The 27559-nt window shown below is 45.9% G+C and overlaps 1 protein-coding gene across 6 annotated transcripts in view; it reads right to left on the bottom strand.

The window, feature by feature from the left end:
* Positions 1 to 27559, bottom strand: part of TSPAN4 (tetraspanin 4) — a 655297-nt gene that overhangs the window by 22743 nt on the left and 604995 nt on the right. For all 6 annotated transcript variants that reach the window (XR_014465791.1, XM_083165444.1, XM_083165446.1 and 3 more), the window contains one exon: positions 2246 to 2347. Coding sequence is in view for 5 of the 6 variants with exons in the window: in XM_083165444.1 (XP_083021570.1) it covers positions 2246 to 2347 (102 nt within the window). In the remaining variant the exon portion in view is untranslated. The remainder of the gene's footprint in view (positions 1 to 2245; positions 2348 to 27559) is intronic.

Below are 27559 nucleotides of genomic sequence, written 5' to 3'. Positions count from 1 at the left end.
TCTTCTAATCTATACTCATGACCTCGTGTCCTAGATTCCTTTCTAGTAGAAAAGAGGGTGCGTGACAGTTCCTTATATTGGCCCTTGATATACTTTTACATGTTGAGCATGTCCCCCCTTAAACGTCTCTTTTCCAATGTAAATAGTCCCAAATTGCTTAATCTCTCCCCGTAGCTTAAATTCTCCATTCCCCTAATAAGCTTTGTTGCTCGCCTTTGGACTTTTTCTAATTCTATGATGTCCTTTTTACAGTGTGGGGCCCAGAACTGCACTCCATATTCACGGTGAGGTCTCACCAATGCTTTATACAGTGGCATAATTACCCTTGAGTCCCTAGTTTCCATTCCCCTCTTAATACATGCCAGAATTTTGATGGCCTTTTTTGTAGCTACATTACAATGGGCACTACATCCCAGTTTGCTGTCTATTTGGACTCCTAGATCCTTTTCAAGTATGGAATTACCCAGTTCCTCTCCGCTAAGGTTGTAACTTGCACACTGGTTGTGTCTCCCAAGGTGCATAACCTTACATTTATCTACATTGAACCTCATCTTCCATTTTTTTGCCCACTCATCTAGAATTGCAAGATCATTTTGAAGCATGGTAAAATCTTCTGATGATTTGATGACTTCGCTAAGTTTTGTATCGTCCGCAAAGATGGATACATTGCTTAGTAACCCTATCCCGATATCATTAATAAAAATGTTAAACAAAATGGGCCCCAAAACCGAACCCTGGGGCACTCCACTTAGTACCGGTATCGTATCTGATACAGCACCATTCACAACCACGCTTTGTTCTCTATTACATAGCCAATTCCCTACCCATCTGCAGATATTTTCACCCAATCCTAGGTTCTCCATTTTATTAATCAATCTCTTGTGTGGGACAGTATCAAATGCTTTAGCGAAATCTAGGAAAATCACATCTACAGCATTTCCATTATCGAGGTTTTTGCTAACCTCTTCATAGAACCCTAGTAGATTAGTTTGGCATGAACGATTTTTCACGAACCCATGTTGGTTAGTACTGAGTAGACGATGATGGTCTAAATATTCCTGGATACCATCCCTTAAAAATCCTTCAAATAGTTTACCCACAATTGATGTTAAACTAACGGGTCTGTAATATAGTGTGTATACCTCCGTGCCACGGATAGTCATTCTCAGCAGTTGTCACATCATCCTCCTGACTCTGTGTACAGAGACGACCCCAGGAATGTTTCCTGTAAATGTGGGAGGGGCCTCCGCTGTATGTAGTGAGGTGAGTTAGGGGGGGGAGCGGCTATATTACTTAATGCTGCAGGGGGAACACCGGGCAATACATTTCCATCATGCTACAGACCTGGAAATGTATATGTGTTTACTGGCCCTTTAAATGGAGGCAAGTGCATGTTCCCCAGCACTCTGGCATACACTCTGTTCATCCTATCAATAAAACTTATTGCAATGACAAATTAATTCCAGCATGTGGATTTCCAGAATCCTGGGAAATGTACATTAATCTATCTATTCCTTCTTTCACATAAGTACAGATAAGGAGGCCAGGACTGCAGCAGCCCCCCCTCTTCCCCTGCGTTCTCTCTAACGCTGGGCCCCTGTACAGCAAGTAACATAGTGTACCACCCTTCTAATGCAGCCATTATGACCCGATCTGTTTTTTCCCTTTTACCAATATGTAGATATACAGTATGTTGTGTTGGATATTATGTTCTGCCCTTTGTATCCCCTTCTCTTCTGCAATGCATGTGATACCTTAGTAACAGAGATATACGGTTGCTGTGCTTTTTCTGCCTTTGTATTTTGAATAGCAGATTCTCTCCATGTACAATGGCAGGTATTCAATGCTGTGGGCGAGCCACCACTCACCCTGTCAGTATTCAACGCACCCCCCCCCCCCTCATACGCCAATTCCCCCACGCTCCATTTTTTGAGCGAGGGGGAATTGGCGTATGCGGCTCCAGAAGCAGCGAGACTCGCGGCTAAATACAGCAAGTTTTCTGCATTAGCCGCGGGTCTTGCTGATTTGGGGATTTCCCCAGAATGTTGACTAGAGCGAGCGGCCGGCGCGGCTGTTAAACAGCGAGGATCGCTGGTTTTCTGCAATCCTTGTTGTTTAACCCCCTCGCCGGCCGCATTGAATACCTGCCAATGTAACCTGATGCTGTAATATACAGTACTGCCGAACCTCCCTGTAGAACACAATACAGGATCTCATTATGGTCCAGTGGTTGTTTTCTGCTTACGTCAGTCTGAATAATGCTCCACGCATTGGTAAGACCAATGTTGCCTTCGGTTCCATACAAGTGAAGACCCTTCTTCAGATCTTGCTGAGCATACCTGTCAATCTGAAAGGAGAAATCGTTATAATCGCACCTGCGGGGACCGGCACGGTAAATTCTCACTCACAATGGACACTGACTGTGTTACTTTTTAAGCACCAGTAATTTGGTGCACGCCATCGCTCCTGGATGTAGGTTTATGTTGTAAGATAATGTTGTGCATTGATTTAAACATAATACTTGCAGGACATTTTAGTTGTATTACACCAGGACACTTTGCTGTGGGGCATTCCCTCCTTTTTAGTATCATACATGAATTATTTTGTTTCCGGTCACTTCAATACATAACAGAAGCAAAGCTTACTCCCACTAATCACCCTGATCCTTCACATATCTGCTGCCAACATTTCACCATACCTGCCTACCTTAGAAACTAGTTTCAGGTAGATTAGAGTTGATAGTAGAATTTTGCTTGACTCAGAGTTGGGGATGGGCCTGTCATGCTCCATCCAAAGGGCGTGTCTAGCTTCATATATAAATGTACATGTGCTTAAATGCTTGTTGCGAGATATTTCTATATACAGTTACAGTACATTACCTATATAGTTGGGATATTTATCAAGTATTCCTAATAACATTGCTGCCTGCAATGTTGTATTTATTTGTTTGCAACTATTTGCTATAATTTTAATTTTCTTCTTAAGGTGCCCATACACGTTACAATTATTGTATACAATATTGCATCTCATCGCAGAACCGATGAGATGAGATCTAGTACAAAAAGTGTTGCACCTACTTTTTGTACTAGATCTCATCTCATCGCAAAACCGAGATGCGATATTGTATACAATAATTGTAACGTGTATGGGCACCTTTCCTCACGCAATATACAGTACATGATAATAAATGTGATCCCTATGCAATAAATTACACATGCAATTTAAGCTTCTGTAAATTCTCACTTCTATGAGAATTTCTTGGTATTAACTTTTAACTAAAGACTAGATGGGCCAAGCGGTTATAAGCTGACAAATTCTATGTTTCTGTGCTTAAACATTCTCATTCTGAGCTCACTCCAGAGCATTAGGAGACATTGAGATAAGAAGTCTGCTGTTGCACATACTGTGTTTCCGGCTGCAATTGGACTAAGAGGGTTTGCTGAGAGTTGACAGTCCACAGGGACTGCCGTGCCCCTTTAACATCGCAAACCCGGGTCCAACCCGGCCCGATGCTTTAATAGTAAACACGGGTCACCCATTATACAGAGGGCTACCTGTGTTTAACCCTTCTTATAACCTAGGTTGAAATGCTAGGTTGGTCTACCTGGGTTATTAGTGCACCTCGATACGGGTTATTTGTGTGATGTGAAAGGGGTATAAGTGACTGCATCAGATCACTGCCCTGGTTGCAGTAAATAAAGCAGATTTATGATACAGGGCAGCAGGAGATAAGAACTTCAAAAGGGGCATTTACCCAAACCATGTACCCTGTGTAATGCAACGTACAGTATCTGCTAGTCCATCTTGTACTTCCAATCCATACCTGCCGACTTTTGGGCTGCCCTCTCCGGGAGAGGGCAGCCAGCTCTGTTAGGCTGGGGGGCAGGGCCTTATCCCGGAGTGAAAAAGAGGAGGTTCGGGGGCATGACCACACAGATGATGCCCTGTTGGGGGGTGTGCCTACAGCGTCGCGTCATTTTAGCCCCGCCCCCCGCCGTGCAATGCCGGTATTTCAGGCATTGCACGGCGGGGGGCGGGGCTAAAATGACGCGATCGCGGCATTTTACCCGTGGACCCCCCGCTGAGGGCACATAGCGGGAGCTGGGGGGGGGGGATATGCGGGAGGATTGCCACCCTTTCTGGGGGGCCGGGAGGGGGACCCGATTTCCGGGACCCTCCCGGCCATTCCGGGAGGGTAGGCAACCCTGTTCCAGTCCCTCCCTCACTCATCATTACTACCCTCCCCTTTCCTGTGTGCTCTGCAACGTGAGACCTGCTTGTAACAATAGTGTTCCCTCTAAGCTTCTTTTGCAGGGTGCCCGTTTTCAGAACCTCAAAATGCACCCTGCCTTTTTTGTGTGTGACGCTGACAAGCTCCTGCGAATTTTCAGTGTGTGCCATCATGTGTAATGGATATTATGGTGCCTGGTATAATGTGTAAGAGGCATTACAGTGTGTGCCATCATGTGTAATGGGCATTATGGTGTGTGGTATAATGTGTAAGAAGCATTACAGTGTGTGCCATCATGTGTAATTCTCATTCCGACAGAATATGTAATGGGCATAGCAGAGTATGACAATACACTGCTAACCCTACTGCAGTGTGTACATTTTTATATATATATTTTTTTGTAATGTAAATTTCTAATATAAAATGTGCTCTCCCAATTGAAAAAAGTGCCCTGCCCAGTGGTGAGCACCCTGCCCTAAAAAAATCCTAGAGAACACTATAACAAGTTTTCATCACCTGGGATCTACTGTATTTAAATGGCTGATGTTTCCTAGTGCTCCATATCTGCTGGGGTGCCTGACGGGGTTCCGACAGTCGGGATACCGACAGGCATTCACCCGACGTCGGGATCCCGACTGTCAAAACACCGACAGCCGGGTTCCCAACAGCCACCTGCTATTTTTCCTCGTGGGAGTCCACGATCCCCATAGAGGGAAAATGAAATAGGTGGCTCGCGTAGCGAGCCCGCAAGGGACTTAGTTGCACTCACCATGCTGTCTGGGTCCGGCCAGATGGGATCCTGACGTCGGGATCCCGACTGTCGGACCCCTATACCACACCCATCTGCTGCACCTCTTCTGTCCAGCACTACAGAGACTCTGGCACCGTATAAATCAGTGATCGCTATAACATTAGTCTATGTATCTATGAAATCACAGGTTCCTGGAAACAGATACCCAGATCACACATTCTATCCCATAGTGGCAGGATGAGAGACAGATACATTTTCATTGAATCATCAGCACCATTTCCCAGCTTTGGTGATAAAACACAATGGTCCCTATGGCTATATGTATGTCTTGTGACCATTTAAATGGAACCACGTGTAAAGCACAATAGATTTATAATCCCTGACGCATATTAGTGACTTTACTAAGTATAGTAGCTCTTACTAACTGCTTTGGGGTTTATCTACATTTGGATATAAGTCATTTTACAAGATTCCTCTCAGATGTAGCAGTACGCACCCACGCTTCTAGGTGCCACGTTCACAATCTTTATTCGCAATCTCTCCATATATGGAACTAGACACGCCCTTTGTGTGGAGCACGACACGCCCCCTCAATGGGACGCTGTGCAAAATTCTATTACCAACTATAAACTCTCTGAAACTAGTTTCAAAAGTAGGCAAGTATGTATTAAATGCATCATATTTTACATAGAAATGCCTATATAACCTCCATTTTGGGAACCACATCCAACCAGGCCACAAAGCAGAGTGGCTGTATATGCAGGGCGTGGGATATGTAATATGCTGTACAGCTGGACCTGCTATACATACTGTATCTGTCATGCACCTGTGAGGATATAGAGTTATTGCTAACCACTGTTACATACCAGAATGAATACTGAGGATTACAGCTCTTTATGAGGGTTGGGATCATTTGGTCTACAGCATGATGGTTGACAGTCATTAGGTCGACACCATTAGGTTGACATGTGTCTAGGTCGACATGGAAAAAGGTAGACATGGTTCTAGGTGGAAAGGTCATTAGTTCGACAGGTTGTTAGTTCGACAATGTCTAGGTCGACAGTCAAAAGGTCGACATGGGGTTTTTCAGTTTTTTTACCTGAATGTCAACACAGTAGACATGGACAGAGTTTAAAGTGCACCGCGTCCCCTCGCATCGCTCTCTGCACTCGCAATGCATCAGGCTTGCTGTGATTGGCACACTATTTTATTCTCCCACCACGCCCTAGTGGATGGTAGGGCATGAAATACGGCCTGTCTGCACGTCGGCTCAAAAAACAGTGAAAAACCCCTTGTCGACCTTTTGACTGTCGACCTAGACACTGTGGAACTAATGACCCGTCGAACTAACGACCTGTCGAACTAATGACCTTTCGACCTAGAACCATGTCGACCTTTTCCTATGTCAACCTAGACCCATATCCACCTTTTCCCATGTCTACCTAATGGTGTCAACCTAATGACTGTCTACCATCATGCTGTAGACCAAATGACCACATCTACCTGGCTGCCTCACTGCACCAACAGCCAACTGCATAACCCTGTAAAAAGGAGCTTATATCCTGACAGGAGTCATTACCCCACGTCAGTAATGTCTAGGGTTGCCACCTCTCCCGGATTTCCGGGATTCTCCCAGAATCGGTGGCAACTCTTCAGGAGGCTTTTCCTGTCTGCCAGATTCTGGGATTCTACCGGAATCTGGGTGACTTCAAAATCCTCCACAGCCTCCCCGAGTCCCCATTTGTGTAGCGCTCATCTGCCGCCGCTACGGAGCTGCCTGCTCCTACAGACACACTTGCGAGATAATGGTGTGATCATCTTGCGAATCTTTGTCTGCAGGAGCAGCAGCAGATAGGATGTGGTGTGGTTGGGCGGCGTGCTGCCTTTTTAGACTGGACTCACCATCTTCTGGCTGGTGCAACTCTGCCGAGTGAGTGTTGTGTTACCCGCCGCATGCGCAGGGACTGGAGGGCAGGTAGTGCTGACTGTCTGTGTGTACAGTAAAAGTGCTCTCAGTATAATTGTGCTTGTGTCAGGTGTGTATAGCTTGTCACACAGTGTGTGTGACAGCTACACACACCTGACACAACTATATTGGGAGCACTTGTACTGTACATGCATTTACTGCAGGCTAAGACATGGCTGCCAGCCAGGCCTCATATAGGAGAGGCCACGCCCACTTTTTAAGAGACCCCGCCCATTTATGAGGCCACACCCACTGGGTATGCCAGGCGGGCTATGGGGCTGATGTAGAGATGAATTGCTCCTGTGGTACGTGAGAGCACTATGGGAAAAGTTCTATGAAGTAGTGATAGGATTGGAGTAGATACTCCACCAATCAGCATCTATCATTATATAGAATGTCATTGATAAATGCTTACTCAAACGGCCTGGTTGCTCTGGCCAACTTCTCCACACTATCACTCCCCCTATAAGTGTATATTCACTCTTATGTAGGGTTCAGCACATCTTTTGTAGATGGATCGTCCATGGCTATACAACGACTGTTAGTTGTCATCATCATCATCCTCCTACACTTTGGCCTTTCTGCTTCATTCAAACATGTGTAGCCTTCCGTTTATTTTATATACCTTAATAAAACTTATATGGTATATGAGAACATCCCTTCAGTTGCAAGGAGACATGCAGTTGCAATGTTGCATCATCTTAAGTTGCCCCCCTGCTCAGTAACAGCATGGTAAGTATCTGCAGTGCACATGCCTTAGCATGCTGTGGTGTACCTCTGCATCACCTGCTATCTAATCATCCTCACCTGATGTGTCACTCATAGTTCCATGACTGTAGTAACTGTATTAACAGCGAGGCACTGGGACAGGCCCAGGGGGATGACACACAGCACAGGAGCATGCTGAGTCTGCCTGGTCACAGATAACACACTGTTTGTGATTAAGAAATCTCTGAGCAATTACCACTGATGTTCACCAACTGTATATTTGTGATACCCCTAGAAGGGTTCTTTTATTGTACATGATATATATGTGTACCTTTTATATGTACTTTATTTTATATTAAATATACTTCTTTCTACAAAGTGACATTTATTGTTCTACTAGCGCACTCTGATCTCCCCCCCTTTTCTATGTCTATTTGATTGGGTCTTGGCTAACAGAGGACCCTTCAGAGGTGCTGCTTTCACTCTATTAGCGCAGGAAAGGGTTTTTTCCTTTATATATATATATATATATATATATATAAGCATACCTCCCAACATGACCCTCTCCAGATGGGACACGATGTTGGAAGGTATGTATAATGCCGTGTACACACGGGGGCGATAGGGGCTATAATCGCTGGGAATATGGTCGCAGGCGACCATATTGCCAGTGTTGGAAGTGTGCCCCGGCGATAAATCGCCGGGTGCGCGCTCCTGTTTTCTGCCCCATTGTAATCGCTGGTCGCAGGAGCTTGCTCCTGCGACCAGCTAATTACCTCTGTGGCTCCCCCAGCAGAGGTTCCTTTTCATCAGCGACCATCTCTGGTCGCTGATGAAAAGGAGACACTGAGCAATATATTGCTCAGCAATATATTGCAAGCAATATATCTCCCCCCCCGTGTGTACGCACCTTCAGCGAGGCACTGGGATAGGCCCAGTGGGGGTGACACACACAGCACAGGAGCATGCTGAGTCTGCCTGGTCACAGATAACACACTGATTATATATAAGCGAGGCACTGGGACAGACCCAGGGGGATGACACACAGCGCAGGAGCATGCTGAGTCTGCCTGGTCACAGATTACACAGTGGTTATATATATATATAAGCGAGGCACTGGGACAGACCCAGGGGGATGACACACAGCGCAGGAGCATGCTGAGTCTGCCTGGTCACAGATTACACACTGGTTCTATATATAAGCGAGGCACTGGGACAGACCCAGGGGGATGACACACAGCGCAGGAGCATGCTGAGTCTGCCTGGTCACAGATTACACAGTGGTTATATATATATATATAAGCGAGGCACTGGGACAGACCGAGGGGGATGACACACAGCGCAGGAGCATGCTGAGTCTGCCTGGTCACAGATAACAGACTGGTTATATATATAAGCAAAGCACTGGGACAGACCCAGGGGGATGACACACACAGCGCAGGAGCATGCTGAGTCTGCCTGGTCACAGATAACACACTGGTTATATATATATATATATATAAGCATACCTCCCAACATGACCCTCTCCAGGAGGGACACGATGTTGAAAGGTATGTATAATGCTGTGTACACACGGGGGCGATAGGGGCTATAATCGCTGGGAATATGGTCGCAGGCGACCATATTGCCAGTGTTGGAAGTGTGCCCCGGCGATAAATCGCCGGGTGCGCGCTCCTGTTTTCTGCCCCATTGTAATCGCTGGTCGCAGGAGCTTGCTCCTGCGACCAGCTAATTACCTCTGTGGCTCCCCCAGCAGAGGTTCCTTTTCATCAGCGACCATCTCTGGTCGCTGATGAAAAGGAGACACTGAGCAATATATTGCTCAGCAATATATTGCAAGCAATATATCTCCCCCCCCGTGTGTACGCACCTTTAGCGAGGCACTGGGATAGGCCCAGTGGGGGTGACACACACAGCACAGAAGCATGCTGAGTCTGCCTGGTCACAGATAACACACTGATTATATATAAGCGAGGCACTGGGACAGACCCAGGGGGATGACACACAGCGCAGGAGCATGCTGAGTCTGCCTGGTCACAGATTACACAGTGGTTATATATATATATAAGCGAGGCACTGGGACAGACCCAGGGGGATGACACACAGCGCAGGAGCATGCTGAGTCTGCCTGGTCACAGATTACACACTGGTTCTATATATAAGCGAGGCACTGGGACAGACCCAGGGGGATGACACACAGCGCAGGAGCATGCTGAGTCTGCCTGGTTATATATAAGCGAGGCACTGGGACAGACCCAGGGGGATGACACACAGCGCAGGAGCATGCTGAGTCTGCCTGGTCACAGATTACACAGTGGTTATATATATATATATATATATATATATATATATATAAGCGAGGCACTGGGACAGACCCAGGGGGATGACACACAGCGCAGGAGCATGCTGAGTCTGCCTGGTCACAGATTACACACTGGTTATATATATAAGCGAGGCACTGGGATAGACCCAGGGGGATGACACACAGCGCAGGAGCATGCTGAGTCTGCCTGGTCACAGATTACACACTGGTTATATATATAAGCGAGGCACTGGGACAGACCCAGGGGGATGACACACAGCGCAGGAGCATGCTGAGTCTGCCTGGTCACAGATTACACACTGGTTATATATATAAGCGAGGCACTGGGATAGACCCAGGGGGATGACACACAGCGCAGGAGCATGCTGAGTCTGCCTGGTCACAGATTACACACTGGTTATATATATAAGCGAGGCACTGGGATAGACCCAGGGGGATGACACACAGCGCAGGAGCATGCTGAGTCTGCCTGGTCACAGATTACACACTGGTTATATATATAAGCGAGGCACTGGGACAGACCCAGGGGGATGACACACAGCGCAGGAGCATGCTGAGTCTGCCTGGTCACAGATTACACAGTGGTTATATATATATATAAGCGAGGCACTGGGACAGACCCAGGGGGATGACACACAGCGCAGGAGCATGCTGAGTCTGCCTGGTCACAGATTACACACTGGTTATATATATAAGCGAGGCACTGGGATAGACCCAGGGGGATGACACACAGCGCAGGAGCATGCTGAGTCTGCCTGGTCACAGATTACACACTGGTTATATATATAAGCGAGGCACTGGGATAGACCCAGGGGGATGACACACAGCGCAGGAGCATGCTGAGTCTGCCTGGTCACAGATTACACACTGGTTATATATATAAGCGAGGCACTGGGACAGACCCAGGGGGATGACACACAGCGCAGGAGCATGCTGAGTCTGCCTGGTCACAGATTACACACTGGTTCTATATATAAGCGAGGCACTGGGACAGACCCAGGGGGATGACACACAGCGCAGGAGCATGCTGAGTCTGCCTGGTCACAGATAACACACTGGTTATATATATAAGCGAGGCACTGGGATAGGCCCAGTGGGGGTGACACACACAGCGCAGGAGCATGCTGAGTCTGCCTGGTCACAGATAACACACTGATTATATATAAGCGAGGCACTGGGACAGACCCAGGGGGATGACACACAGCGCAGGAGCATGCTAAGTCTGCCTGGTCACAGATAACACACTGGTTATATATATAAGCGAGGCACTGGGATAGGCCCAGTGGGGGTGACACACACAGCGCAGGAGCATGCTGAGTCTGCCTGGTCACAGATAACACACTGATTATATATAAGCGAGGCACTGGGACAGACCCAGGGGGATGACACACAGCGCAGGAGCATGCTAAGTCTGCCTGGTCACAGATAACAGACTGTTAACATCAGCTTGAAGAGATCTGATGAAAATAATGTTACCCATAGTAAACACTGCAGAACAGACAAAGGCTGTACACAGAAACATGAAGGGAAGAAGATCTGATGCTGATGGGGAATCAATGCGCATTGTGTGGAAAATACAGACAGCGGCCATTTAACCACTCAGCACAAATCTCCCATCAGATCGGACAATAAGCAATCTGCTATTATCAGCAATTCCCCCCTATGAACTTGGACGTTACCCAAATACACTTTGTACGATACCTATATCATTAACATCAATAGACAGTGCCTGGCTCTATGACACGTACAGGATGTGAGGTCGGAGCTGATCTATAGGTGGCTGAGTCAGGGTCAGAGATACATCTGATAATATTGCCTAGAAATTCTGTTTCTATATACTGTATGCTGTTACACAGTTATACAGTCTGAACCATTTGTTGAGGGGTTCCTCTGTGCAGGACCCTGTGCTTATAGCTCCCTTCCTGTCCTGCCTAGAGGTCCCCCTGTGTTACAGTAATACCATTCACCCATGGTGATAACAAATGTGAGCTGGGGGAAAGGGATAACAGATCACACTGCAGATCCCAGGTCAATCATCTCTTAAGCCCCACACACTAGGCGACCCCGCTGGTGCCCATATCAGTGGGGCCCGGCAACAGCAAGGGCATACACACTTGGAGATGCCGGCTCCAAAGTGAGCGGCGGTGGGGGTGATGGCAGTGCTGCCACTGCAGCATGGCCATCGTTAACAAGGACCACTCGGTTGCCCGAGCAAGCTGGACATGGGAGGGGGTCGTTAACAATGTGCAGGAGCGCGCATCGTTAGCGATATTAAGTGTACACCAGAAGATTAAGTGAAAGAGATACACTTAGTATCTCACTGGCATGCCGCACTGGGCCTCCTAGCTTATGATAGTTTTTGGGGTGCCACACCCTGCACCTAGATATAGCGCCAGGGACCCCCAATATACAGAGAAGCCTTGACGCGGCTTGAGGGCATGTCATACACCTGCGCAGGTATATGTAACCAATATCTATGAATTCTATTATCATGTAGTGTTCAAGATTGGTTGCTAAAACTATTCAGTGTGCCGGGGGAACCAATGTCTTGTTACTTACTAAGTATTAACCCCTCCCTTGCTCGCACCTGAAAAGTTTTACTGAACTAATTTGAGCATCTACCACTATCTGTATGTATCTTTCACTGTGGGCCAGATGCACTAAACTTCAAAAGTGGTATCATGGAGAGTGATAAACAGCCAGCCAATCAGCCCCTACCTGTCATGCCAGAGGCTGTGTTTGAAAAATGTCAGGAAGGAGCTGATTGGCTGGCTGTTTATCACTCTTCATTTTATCACTTTTCAAGCTTAGTGCATCTGGCCCTTTATCTTCTAGTGTGTATGGGGCTTTAGAACCCTGCAAGGAACCAGCAAACAAATCTTATTATATGTAGAAGTGTTGTACATATACAGTATCATACCTGCCAACTTCTGACGTGCGCAATGCGGGACACTGCTGGAAAATTTCGGGGGGGGGGGGGGGGTGTTGGCCTAATTTCGGGGGCATGGCCTATACTCGCGGCTCACCCGCTAGGCCACGCCCCCATTTTGCCGCTTTGGGGGTATGACCCAGAGGCTCTGTGAGCCTCTAGCCATGCCCCCAGCCCCCTGGCTGCGGGAATAGACGCTGTGCGCATGCCCAACAGCCCCCCCTCACCGCGGGACACTGCCGCCCGCGGGTGGGACAGCGGGACAGGCCCTGATAATCGGGACTGTCCCGCTGAAATCGGGACTGTTGGGAGGTATGCAGTATGAATAACAGTCCTCACACATATGCAACAAGTAATTGCAATGATTTCTCCCACTTTACTCCTGTGTTAAGGAAATTGTCCGGTACTTGTTTCCTATCTGGGCGCCCAGGTTTTCTACGTACGGCACCGTAATGAAATCGGATCTCATCGCATCGTACACACACACGATATTGAACGATGCGATGCGATGCGATCCGATTCGATTTCCCATAGGAAACAATGTGAAATGGCTCAATTTAGCCAAATTATCATAGGAACAATAGTAAATGGGCCAAAAACACCCCTGAACATTGAAATGTCCCCCCAAAAGTAGTTGACGCCACCCCGCCATCAACGTGAACCCAAAGCGTGGCGAGCGCAGCGAGCCCGCGAGGGGCGGCGGTACGCGTCCTCCGACCTTTTCATGCCCTACTATCCACTAGGGCGTGGAGTGAGAATAGAATAGTGTGGCGAGCGCAGCGAGCCACCGAGCCCGAAGCGTGGCGAGCGCAGCGAGCCCCGCGAGGGGACGCGGATACCTTCACAGTTATACGCGTCCCCTCGCGGGCTTCCCAGGTGTCCATGGCGACGCGGACACCTGGGAAGCCCGCGAAGGGACGCGTTTACCTGTGAAGGTATCCGCGTCCGCTCGCCACGCTTCGGGCTCGGTGGCTCGCTGCGCTCGCCACACTATTCTATTCTCACTCCACGCCCTAGTGGATAGTAGGGCATGAAAAGGTCGGAGGACGCGTACCGCCGCCCCTCGCGGGCTCGCTGCGCTCGCCACGCTTCGGGTTCACGTTGATGGCGGGGTGGCGTCAACTACTTTAGGGGGGACGTTCCACTGCTCTGTGGGTTTTTTTGGGGTTTCTGGCCCATTTACCATTCTTCCCTATGCTGATTTGGGTAAATTGATCCATTTAACATTGTTTCCTATGGGAAATCGAATCGGATCGCATCGTTCAATATCGTGTATGTGTACGATGCGATGCGATCAGATTTCTCTACGGAGAATAGCATGGTGCGCAATTAACTTAGCGGGCGCCCAGATAGGAAACAAGTACCAATTGTCCTCAAGCTGCATGAGGGGTTACTATTCCCCCCCTTGTGTTACCTCAGCCCTTGTTTCCATGTGTATTAATTATCTGTATCTGCAGCACAGCGTGACCCGCCATTCCCACACAGACACATACCCGGTGTACCTGCCATTCCGCTTTACTATTTAGCCCCATCAGAGTTGTATGCACAGGTAACCATGCCCTAAGCTGTCACGGAATGCCGGAGGGCCTGTCATAGACAAACAGCTGCTGAGCATGGAATAAAATAGAGAACAAGCAGCTAGACAGGCCAGTGATCCTGGAGGCAAGGGATGGCTGTCATAAACAACATGCACTTCAAATCTGCCTAAGCACTACACACACATCCACAGACCCTGAGGCACTGACCCTCAAGATTATATGGAGACATAAGGAGAATACTTCATGCACAGCGTGGGAAAACTATCACTTATCCATACAGGCATATTAGCATTCCAATTCATATTCAGCATCCATAGAAATAGCACAAAATGCCAAATGCTTATAAAGGTCTGCTCTGTCTTTGATGAACACTGCATGGTCTACATTACAGCAGCCATCCACCCCCCATATTTACTCCCAGGGTCCTAGTGAGTGGAGGAGATGGGACAGTGTAAGGAAAGGAGCAAGGTGGAATGGACTTCCGTCTGAGCAACAGGGAACTGCGGGGACCCTAAGCTCCAGTAAGTGCTTTATGTGTGTGTGTGATGGTGCAGTTCCTGAGAGAAAGAGTGAGCTGTGCTGTTGGACATCCGACCAACCATGGAGAGATAGAGGGCACCAGGACTGCCTGGGATGACCTGCCTGCAGCCAGGTACTGTCCAAGAGGGGGCATGATGGTACACTTAGGGAAAACACTTACCAGCATAGTACATAGAGGGTTCCATTTAATAATATCACATGACCCCCTTTAACGCTTGCTAAAGCAGCTATGTCCTCCCTTATGTATTTACCAAACAGGAGTAGGTTCAGGTTGCTGCTGTGACAGTAACGCATATGCGATCTACTGATGGTGTCAGGAGTGGGATCCCCAGTGCGTGCCAGGCTTTGCTGAGTGACCTCACAGGCTCAGCGCTGCCTCTGATTAAAAACCATCCCATGACGAGGCTGCTGCTGCTGTCCTCAATGGGCCTGAGAAGCATGTGATGAGCTCCACCAATCAGAGCTCAGCACAAACCTCTCAGCCTCTGCCCTCTTGAGCAAAGTGTCTTGGGACTTAGTCAGCTCCCAGTAATGCACTGCACACTTGTGCAGTCAGTGTGCCTTGGCACCTGATGCTCAGCACCATTAATTATTGGCAGATCGGCGAAGCTGCAGCACTACCCCACTCCCATGCACAAAACTTTTTATTTTTTAAAATGCATTCCAACCACAGGGGGCCTCTGGTACTGACCCCCTGTGCCCCCCCTTAATCCGGCGCTGACTACACTGAATACGCCACCAGGAATTACAGACATACTGTAGCCATGTTCATCTTTGCCACGAGGCAGCGTGTTGCAGCTTTGCTTGTTGCATGGCACATCAGGCTATGGCTATTTGCAGTCATGTCATTTCCCTTTTTCATACAGTTTTCTCTTTTTGCTACATTTACCAACCAACTCACTGTCCTGGCATAGAAAATGCAGATCGGTCCTGTTGACTAGAGGAGCGCACATGCTAAAGTACATTCACTTTCAATTATCTGGACATACAGTATTGCCAGCTAAAGGGGCAGGTTCTGCCAACAGACTGAAAATGCCAAGGCATTGCATTTACAGTGTGGCCCTTCTTACAGCTGCCACATGTTTAATGGGTTCAGTTGCTGGATTTAAAAAGGCAATATACTATTATTAACAAAACAAGTCTGGTCTTTCATTTAACATTATTGCCCCTTTAAACCCATCAGCCAGACCCACTGTAGGTGCTGCGGCATTGCAAAAAACGCTGCCTAGTAAATGTACTCCAACTTGTACGTCGCTGCTGCCTGCACATATATAGACACCAGAGGCATTTATGAATACATGAAGGTAAGTTAGGCTCAAAAGACAAGTTAAAACTCTACAAGCAATAATTAAGCCAGTGATTATTTTTCCCCCTAACAGTTAACATTGTGGAGAACTAGGGCAATATGCAGAGCACACCTTGTTGCAAGCCTGCCCTGTATGGAACAACTGCACTGGGAGCAGCTTATTGATGGAAGGCCCATGCAGAAAACACTTTCAGTGCCTGATGATGGTGATCCAGGCTGAAGTGCCGTCAATTATTCATGGAGGTCATTTCTAAGGCAGCTCTGGCACCTCCTCTAACAGACAAGTACATCAGGCCGGGATGCTGAGAAAGGGTCTTCAGAAGGATACAAGGTTACTGCCACATGTTATTACTTCAGGATCTGTCATGTTCATGTAACCATAGAGGCCCGATACTCAGTACAAATAAGAAAGATACTATACACACAGACCCGCTTGTAGCAGGCTGAATTCGCTCCCCAGGCTGATTCTTGCGAATATGCACATGTGCAAACCCCCAGATCGAACGCCTACGGCATGGGGTAGGCATGGGCCGGACGCAGGGGATTCAAGTGCAAAGTGGATTCAAAAAGCCATCTGCGTGGCAATCACAGATTTGTTGTTACGGTTAATTGATTAATCAATGAACACATGGCACATACCCATACAAGCCATGATGGAAACCGAAAACGGTAAGGAACATGTGGAAGACCCCAATATAAACAGCCGCACTTCTAAGACCACAATAGCTAGTACAGTAGCCAATGTGAGAGACAGAGAAAGAGATGTAGTTTCACTTGCTGCCAACAGATGGCAGTGTTTCGGTGACACACAGACACTAGATATATATATATATAGGTAAGAAAGCAAGGCGTCACTCGGAGACAGATGAATTCAAATCTTCACTGCTTTATTAAGCACAAGGTAATAACCAACACCAGCGTTTCGAGCCGCAGGCTCGTCCTCAGGGTACAACCCCTCACTGCACACACACCATGTTATATACCCCAAAAGGTCACTCCCCCAATGTAATCAGCAGGGTTACTCACCTGGCACAGGTATCAGCGTGGCGCCTCCAGCGTCTCATCCTTCCGTCTCCTATCCCCCGTTGCACTTCCTGGATGCGTCATCAATGACGCATCCGGTCTGTGACACGCAGGGAAACTTCAGAGACTAGGTGATTTCCGCCTCATGACCCGCACAGCCAATCTGTACCTGGGAGATACCTGCATAAACGATACATGCATAAAAATTAGCATGTAATTAAACATACAATACATAAAATTACAAAACCAATATTACGTGAATAAATATGTGAAATTATAAGAAAAGAGAAAATTCATAAAAAATGTTAAAAAGAGGAATACCAGCTGTGTCAAAAGACTAGCCCATTATTATCTTTTAAATATAAATGGATTATTTAATTTTGACAATGAATTATAATGTTATATAAATTGCGCTGACCATCCTCTACTTAACTGCAGACTTCCCGTATGAGCAGTAAATTACTAGCACTGATTTTAAATATTTAGTGTACCAATATATGTGTCTGTGATACAGACCTACTTGTGCTACAAAAAACTTTGTAAACCATGCTGCTCATTAAGCCCTCTAGGGGCAATGGTGTCCAAAACATGGATCCACCTTGCCTCTGCCTGTAACAGTAGTTTACCTCTATTGCCTCCCCTTGGAGGGGGGGGCACATGATGTACAATTTTAGAGCGTAGGCTTGCTACACTATGACCATAGTTTACACAGTGTCGGGCCACCGGCTGATCACTAGTTCCACTAGAGATAGCCTGCCGTATTGCATGGCGGTGGTTGGCCATTCTTTCTTTGAATTGACATTCTGTCTTGCCCACGTAGTAAAGACCACATGGGCAAGACAGAACATAAACCACGAAGCGGGTTGAACAGGTGACCACTGACCTAATGGGTACTTTACGGCCTGTGTGGGGATGTGATATGTAACTACCCGTAAGTAAAGACCCACAGGTAGTACAACCCACACATCTATAACAGCCCACTGGTCGTGTCATAAAGTGAGTAGGAACAGATTTTTTAGTTAAATTGCTAATATCTAATTTAACTAGTAAGTCACTTAAATTGCTACCCCTCTTATAAGCTGGCATAATGCGCAGCTTATTTAAACCTGGTATTATGCCAGCTTATAAGAGGGGTAGCAATTTAAGTGACTTACTAGTTAAATTAGATATTAGCAATTTAACTAAAAAATCTGTTCCTACTCACTTTATGACACGACCAGTGGGCTGTTATAGATGTGTGGGTTGTACTACCTGTGGGTCTTTACTTACGGGTAGTTACATATCACATCCCCATACAGGCTGTAAAGTACCCATTAGGTCAGTGGTCACCTGTTCAACCCGCTTCGTGGTTTATGTTCTGTCTTGCCCATGTGGTCTTTACTACGTGGGCAAGACAGAATGTCAATTCAAAGAAAGAATGGCCAACCACCGCCATGCAATACGGCAGGCTATCTCTAGTGGAACTAGTGATCAGCCGGTGGCCCGACACTGTGTAAACTATGGTCATAGTGTAGCAAGCCTACGCTCTAAAATTGTACATCATGTGCCCCCCCCTCCAAGGGGAGGCAATAGAGGTAAACTACTGTTACAGGCAGAGGCAAGGTGGATCCATGTTTTGGACACCATTGCCCCTAGAGGGCTTAATGAGCAGCATGGTTTACAAAGTTTTTTGTAGCACATGTAGGTCTGTATCACAGACACATATATTGGTACACTAAATATTTAAAATCAGTGCTAGTAATTTACTGCTCATACGGGAAGTCTGCAGTTAAGTAGAGGATGGTCAGCGCAATTTATATAACATTATAATTCATTGTCAAAATTAAATAATCCATTTATATTTAAAAGATAATAATGGGCTAGTCTTTTGACACAGCTGGTATTCCTCTTTTTAACATTTTTTATAAATTTTCTCTTTTCTTATAATTTCACATATTTATTCACGTAATATTGGTTTTGTAATTTTATGTATTGTATGTTTAATTACATGCTAATTTTTATGCATGTATCGTTTATGCAGGTATCTCCCAGGTACAGATTGGCTGTGCGGGTCATGAGGCGGAAATCACCTAGTCTCTGAAGTTTCCCTGCGTGTCACAGACCGGATGCGTCATTGATGACGCATCCAGGAAGTGCAACGGGGGATAGGAGACGGAAGGATGAGACGCTGGAGGCGCCACGCTGATACCTGTGCCAGGTGAGTAACCCTGCTGATTACATTGGGGGAGTGACCTTTTGGGGTATATAACATGGTGTGTGTGCAGTGAGGGGTTGTACCCTGAGGACGAGCCTGCGGCTCGAAACGCTGGTGTTGGTTATTACCTTGTGCTTAATAAAGCAGTGAAGATTTGAATTCATCTGTCTCCGAGTGACGCCTTGCTTTCTTACCTACATTTGGACCTAGCTGTCTGAGGAGGGCACCGGAGCAAGTAACCTATACTATAACCAGTGGAGTGCCGGACCCCACATTTCTCTCTCTCTCTATATATATATATATATATATATATATATATATATATATATATATATATATATAGATGATAGTCAGCACCATCAGGGAGATGGTTGGACGGTATGCTTCTAAATGGTAAGAAACCAGGTTATTGCTAGAAGACTCCAACCTTTGCAATTGTACTGTAACTCCATCTTTCCACCGTTTTCACCTTTCCCCAGTTTCATCCAAGCTGCTCCCCATGATTTCATCTGATTTGACTGTATCTATGTTGTACTGTTTCTATGGTAACATCAATAAAAATAGGACATTGTTCTGTATATTGCTTTCTCCTACTGTGGATACATAAATTCTGCTTTCTTTATTTCCCAAACTTCCCTTTCTGTATCCCTCTTATTGTTGCCGAATAAAATCCAAAAGTAACAGCGCGATATTATTAGAGTTGGATGGGGCCTCTTTAATGGCATGTCTCTTGATGCCATGATTATAACAGTAAAAAGGCATTGCGGAATCTGATTAGACCCTGCTGTGGGCATAGAATAGGCTTCTACTGCTATTTGTCTGACTCTGAACAAGGCTGTTTGTGTCTGTTTGGCAAATACAGCTCTGGAACAGGCTATTAACATCTAAAACCAAAATGATAAATGTAAAGGCCCATACACACTGGGTGATTTTGAGCTGAAAGCCGGTCAAAGTTGGTGTTTTGAGCAGCTTTTGTCTCAAACCCGCCCAGTGTGTATGGCCCAGCAATGAGCAGGGTGCACGCTCCGGCATCATCGCCAGGAAAGCCTGCTGACAGCACCGGGCAGGGGTAAAGCCGCTCAGTTTGTATGCACTTTCCCCCCGCTGTCCATACACGCTGGGCAAAATCACCTAGTGTGTAATGACTTACTGGTAGAGACTAATGTAGGGTATACACCAGAATGATCAAGATCATGAGACAGTCATACAATGGTCACATGATCTGTTGGGGTACACGATCTGTATACAATCCGATCACGATCTGTACCCAGTTGAAGGGATCATTTTCAAATCCTGACTGCAGCAGGTAGGATCTGCAAAACGACCAAACGACCAGCGGAGACGCGCATCGGATCGGAAATTGGATCTAATACATGCTCAATTTACATACAATCGGTCAAGATTGTTTTGAAATTGGGGGAATTGAGGCCAAATCGTTCTGGTGTGTACCCAGCAATACAGTTTTATGTAAATGGGAGACTCTTCCAGAAATACACTGGTATTTAGTGTTATTATGTAATAAAGTGAGGCTCTGCGATACTAAGGGATGATGCTTATTAATAGCTATGTGACCAGTAAATGACACATGCAGCATGAAAGCCTTATTGTATGTTTCTGATTGGTGACATCACAAGAGCAGCAGGGTAACGCCCCTGCAGGTACAGACCTAATGTAGATCCCTTTCCCTTTTCCAGCACAGAGGTCAGTGTACTCTTACTACAGTGTAGTGTAGGGTGAAAGTTCCCTTATATAACACATCCTACAACCTATACATCAGAGAGATGGGGAATAATAGCCCTCAGTCTGGCGGTATACACACATTGTGGCAGTGACTGTGTGGGTGACATCACAAAACCTGCTTCACAAAGGAATAATACAGTCCCGCTAGGTGTATGGATGAGATAACACCACTAGATGGGTGATAAATCCTATTTCAAATTACAGACAGATTCTAACTGTAAAGCACTGCGGAGAAAATGAATTTATTTCCCGCTGTCTGTTTGGCTTTCTGCATTTTGTTTACCAAACATTTTCTAGAAGGTGAGAGCAGAAAATGCTCTGCGGAAATCTGTCTCGAGGGATCTATGTGGATGAAAGCTATCCATAGGAATATCTTGGTCCTAATTCACACCAATAGCCATGTGTCATGTTTCTGAGGAAAGTACATTATATACCGCATATGCCCAGGGCAGTGTGGGAAATCAGGGCAATTAGGGGTCCATCTCACCGGTCTGTAACATGGGGCCCAGAGCAAAGACATACATTGTGGTGTACAGTAGGTAACAATTGTGCAGATAAGGCAGATTCTGCATGGAAATAAATATCCCAGGGCTTTGTTTTTGCACATGGTCAATGTACATCCCGATGAGCAAGAGTATTTGTGCTGATTATATCGGAGATAGACGATGAATAGTAACATTAGCATAAGATAGTCCAAATATCATTTTGCAGTGTTGCTGTCATATATGTTTGTACAGGGGCGTAACTTGAACTTTGTGGGCCCCATAGCAAAATTTTAAAAGGGCCCCCACCCACATTGTCACTAATATGTCCCTTAGGGCATAGAAGAGGTGATTTAAGGAAGATCCTTATTACATTGTCCTACAGTCCCTTCTAATTTCTCTCAGAAATACTGTGTTTTGTGCTTACATACGCCCTGCCCTGCCAGCTGTCTACCTTCTTCTTATATACATAGCACAGGACTGTTCCTGTTGGGCATTATCTACCCTATCAGCTGCTAGTGGAGGGGGGAGCAGGGGAAACAGAGCAGGGGGAAGAGAAAGGGGGATGTGAGAGAGTGAAAAAGAGGGGAGGAATAAAATGAGAGGAGAGAGGTGGAGTAAAAGAAAGAGGGTGTGAGTGGAGAGGGAGTGGGTCAGCGCTGGCCTGTAGCAGGTCTTGCTCTCATCTTCCTTGGCAATGTCTGGACTCCAGTGTCCGTGCCCCGGCTTCCTCATCGGCTCATCTCCTAGGCCCCAGCTCTGAAAGTGGCGAGTCTCATGTGCCCCCCTCTCCATCAGTTGCGGATCATCTCCTGTACCGAGGCTCCTGCTGCGGCGGGTCTCCTGCTTACTCCCTACAGGGGTGTGCATACTATATGTCCCGGCTCTGTCTCCTGCCTCCTGTGCCCCCTTCTCCCGCAGTGGGCAGCCGCATCTCACTTGTGTCCCGGCTCCATCTTCTGCAGCGGCAAGTCTCCTGCCTCATGTGTTTCGGATCCCGCAGTGGAAAGTCACATGGATCCCAGCTCCAGCGCCTAAACGGAGTGTCTCCTATGGGGGAATCAGCTTGTCCCATCGCCTTCTCAGCAAATTCAGCAATACTGTGTTGCTGCTGTAGGGGAGAGGGGGTGCTCAGTCACGGGACAACGGGCAGCCATTGCCCAAGTGGAAATATTTTAAAACAATCAAGAGGGTGCAATGGATTGCTTGCTGGGCCCGCCCCAGCCCCCGAGCCCCATAGCAGTTGCATCCCCTGCACCCTCTCTAGTTATGCCACTGTGTTTGTATTTGAAGTCTGTGTTCTTGTTTTGTACTGTGTTAAGTACTTCTGAACTCAGATTCCATTTTAAACAGTTGAGACAGTATATATGAGGGTGGATCAATAAGAATGAAGACAATTTTTTTTTTAATAATCTCCTTTCACGGCAATACACTTTTTCCAACGTCCCTGTCATTTCTTTAGACCCTGTAAAAAATATGATTTGTCAAACTCACGTAGGCTTCTGTCTCCACGATGACCTCCTCGTTTGAGCTAGATTTTTCCCGGCAAGCCACGTTTTCAGGTTAGGAAACAGAAAGAAGTCGCAGGGAGCCAAGGGGCAGATTTATTATGCTCGGTGAAGTGATAAACTGTCTGGTTTTTATCACCGGCCAATCAGTTCCTACCTGTCATTTTTCAAAACAAGCCTGTAACTTCACAGGTAGGATCTGATTGGCCGGTGATAAAAACCAGACAGTTTATAACTTCACCGAGCTTAATAAATCTGCCCCCAAGTCGGGCGAGTACGGTGGATGCGGCAACAATTCATAGTGCAATTCATGCAATTTGGCCACAACAATTCCGGATGAGGGAGCTGGTGCATTGTCGTGGTGGGAAAAAAAACTAACCTATGAATCAATCTGAAATTTGGTAAAGCTTTGTTTGAAAGATGGTAGTACACGATATTAATCTCAACTTTCCTCAGCAACGCCACCTGTCTTCAAACACAGGTACTTAATGATCCACACCCGTATATATAAAATGGTTGAGGAAGATCAGGATACACATTTATTAGGAAACTTAGTAGTTGTTGAATGGGGGGGGGGGGGGGGGGGGGCAGGAAGACTAGTTGAGGGGAGGTAGGGAGAGCAGCCAAAAAAGTTATGCTTGTTCATAAAATTCCTTTGCAGGTGCTGATGAATGCAAGCCAAGTGTGGCTGAGAGCCTTCTAGTAAAATAATCCGTCTAGGTTATTCTATTTGATCTGACAGTGAGCAGTGAGAGATATGTGTAAATAATTCATTTGTCCAAAAGACATAGCGTTCCCTTTGATGATTACACTGATGGAGCAATCTGCTATCCAAATATTGCAACACACCTCTCTGGTTAAGGGAACCCCAAGTTCTTATCTAATTTGTAACAAAGCCACATAATCCATAGCAACATTATTATTAATAATAATAATGATGATTTAGATTATACTTACCTACCCTCCCGGAATGGCCGAAGGGTCCCAAAAATCGGGTCCACCTCCCGGCCCCCTGAAAGGTGGGCAAGCCTCCCGCATTTAGTGGGGCCACCACACCCCCTTACTCTGCCGGGCAAATACCAGCATTTGCAGCACTTTGGGGAGGGGATGTGGCTAAAATGACGCATATTGTGTCCTTTAGTACCACCCTCTCCCCGAGGAGCCACGAATCATGGCATTTACAGGAATGGGGCGGTGCTTAATGATGGCAAGCCCCGCCACCGTGAAAAGCTGCAGAGACACACTTAAGGTAGGCAAGTATGATTTATATAAATATATATATATATATATATATATATTTTCCCCAATAGTGGTGAGGCGCCAAATAATAAGTGTACAGTCCTTATGAAAACATCCAATTCATCCAATATGAATAAAATGACAGAGAAATGTTCTCCAAGCGATTGGTTTTATTTTGTTCTTTGATTTGGTACGTGTCATAAGACGAAAATATGATAGATGTTATAACGCGTTTCATCTTATAAAGACTTCATCAGGAGAACAACAGTACAATCTTATGGATGATATAGGGTTTCCTATTATCGTATATAGGTCCTATTCGGTCCACTGTGTGAATCCGGTGATTTTATTAGTTCTCCTTATTGGATAATTGATTCTCTTTCAACGAGAATTACGATAATAGGAAACCCTATATCATCCATAAGATTGTACTGTTGTTCTCCTGATGAAGTCTTTATAAGTCTTATGACCACGTACCAAATCAAAGAACAAAATAAAAACAATCGCTTGGAGAACATTTCTCTGTCATTTTATTCATATTGGATGAATTGGATGTTTTCATAAGGACTGTACACTTATTAATTGGCGCCTCACCACTATTGGGGAAAATATCTTAGCATTTAGTTCCCGTGGCCCTCAGGGAACTTTGTGGTTGGGCAGCCTACATTTATTCAGTTGTTTTATAATATAGTTTTTCGGCTATAACGCGTAGAGGAATATTGGGGTTTGATATATATATATATATATATATATGTATACATACATATACACACATACTGTATATACATATACACACACAGAACCAAAAGCTATAAACATTTATAGAAAAAGTTGTTTAACCGCTTAAAACACTGAAAACTAACTACCTCATAGTAAAGGTAGGTGCAAGTAGCACAGCTGCTATGGGGCATAAAGCTGAGAGGGGCCCAACTTCCATGTAGATACGTGTGTTATATACTTTTTTTTTTTACCATTGGGTGGCAAATATTTTGCCTTGAGACCTACAAAACAGTATATGCCTCTGGACCTGCTCATTGCTATATTGTATAAAAGAACCTGAAAGGCATTATACTGGTATATAATATGAATTACTGTAGAACACTGTTGGCACAATATGAAGCAGACTTACTATTGTGTGTAGTGTGGCACAATATGAACTGGTGACACTAATGTGGCATAATATGAGCTGGGGACACTGTATGGCATAATATGAACTGGCAGCCCTGCAATGTGACATAGCATGATCTAGAGCACTGCTACAGGGCATAACAATAACTGCTGCATGGAGGGGTCTCTCTAGAAGCATTGGGACAGTGGCCCCTTCAATATATTGCTATACGGCACCCAAAGGTCTGAATATCCTTGATGGAAAAGGACTGAGCATGTATGGATTAATGAATGGTAGCTTAGTTCTATCTTCCATTCTATTTTTATCATTTCAATGAAGCTTTTTTTATTTTCTGCTTTATCTTTATTTACCTTTCTAATTTCTTGTTTTTTGTTCCGTTGGGTATAATGGGTAATGGTGCATTTTGCCATCTTTGCCACAACCCCTTGTGCCACCAGTGGGCTCAGCGCTCGCTCCTACAAGTAACAAATCATTCAAACACAGAGCTGGATTTTGATCAGAGGTTTCGGTTCCCCTTGTAATATGGATCTCAGAAGCTTTATTAGAGGGTCAGGCCCAGGTTTCCGCCAGCCTCCCCAGTTTGAAGCTCAATGTAAAGCTGTCTTCATCATGTCTGGGGATTTGCTGTATGAAGCAGGTTGAGCCTATTGAAACATTTTCGATAATTGATGTATACAACGGGATGATTCTGTCTGTACAGAAACCCGATTGAAATGCATTGTATGTGTTACAGTCTGACCAGACCAGGCTATCATTGTTAAGTAGATATGAATAAAGCAACCACTTTAGGATTACTATAGAACGGACGTGAGCTGCCAGCAGTAAATCAGTGCTATAAAACCCCTGGTCATTATCTCCAACACCTTACCTCTCCCCCTCCCGTCCTCCTTTTCCAATCTCAGAATAGAAGCAAATCAATGCTCCTGTTTTTATCCTGTCCCCAAAGAGGGGGCAACCTTGAAATGTTCTTCTCTGACAACAAACAGACAGCGACGTGAACGCCAAACAGTTGTTGAATCACACTGCATAGGAGTCTGGGAGATAAGATGTTCACAGGAAACACACACACCTGCACCCCCCCCCCCCTCTCCAAGTCTTCTATCAGCCTCGCTTTCACACATTTCCCCTCGAATATGCCCATCAGCATATTCCGCATTGTTCCCTCTGCTAATCTTCTTTCTTTAGAGCTGCTCAATAGAGTTAACAAGCTGCTTTTAGTGATGAGCACGTACTGTAAAAGGGACGCTAGGTACATCTATTTTAGTCTTAATTCAGATTTGTGTAAGAATATAACTCTTTTATAAGCTATTAAACTTGAACACATTCTATATGGATGCTGCCGTTCCTAATCCAAATTCCACAGGAAGTGTCATGTACTGTAAGGCCCCCATACAGCAGAACGAGATTGTACTCAAGCACACAATCTCAAGGGGTTGCATACCCCCCAACAGTCCCGTTTATCACGTTTTTTTGGGACAGTCCCGCGTCCCTCCTGGGGCCGGCAGTGTCCAATACAGAAGGCAAAAATGGGAGTGGCCCGACAGTGTCATCATTTGCATATGATACACCCCTTATTTGCATAGGTTATGCCGCCTTTTTGCCACGCGTAGGTCCCGCATCCATGCATCAAGAAGTTGGGCGGTATGGGGTTGTGTGCACATAATCGTGCATTGTGCGGCCCTGCAGGTCGAATGGTTGGTTCTCTATTCAGACATGCTGCACGTATGATTGGGACCAGATCACGTACTTTTAAGCAATGGCTCATACAACCGGCGTCATTTTAATACCCATTTTCAGGCAATTTAGGTGCATACAATCCATTGTATGATGGATTGTGTGCACATTGTGAGTACAGTGTGTGTCCATGAGTCTGGGACTGCTGGGGAGTTAAAGAGAAATCTGGACACAATCATGGTTGCAAGCTGGTCTTTCTGATGTATGGCCAGCTATAC

The sequence above is a fragment of the Crinia signifera genome, chromosome 11 (genome assembly GCF_055691185.1).
Source record: "Crinia signifera chromosome 11, ASM5569118v1, whole genome shotgun sequence".
Lineage (NCBI taxonomy): Eukaryota > Metazoa > Chordata > Amphibia > Anura > Myobatrachidae > Crinia > Crinia signifera.
Note: the sequence above shows the minus strand (reverse complement) of the source record. Positions and strands in the feature narration are given on the sequence as shown.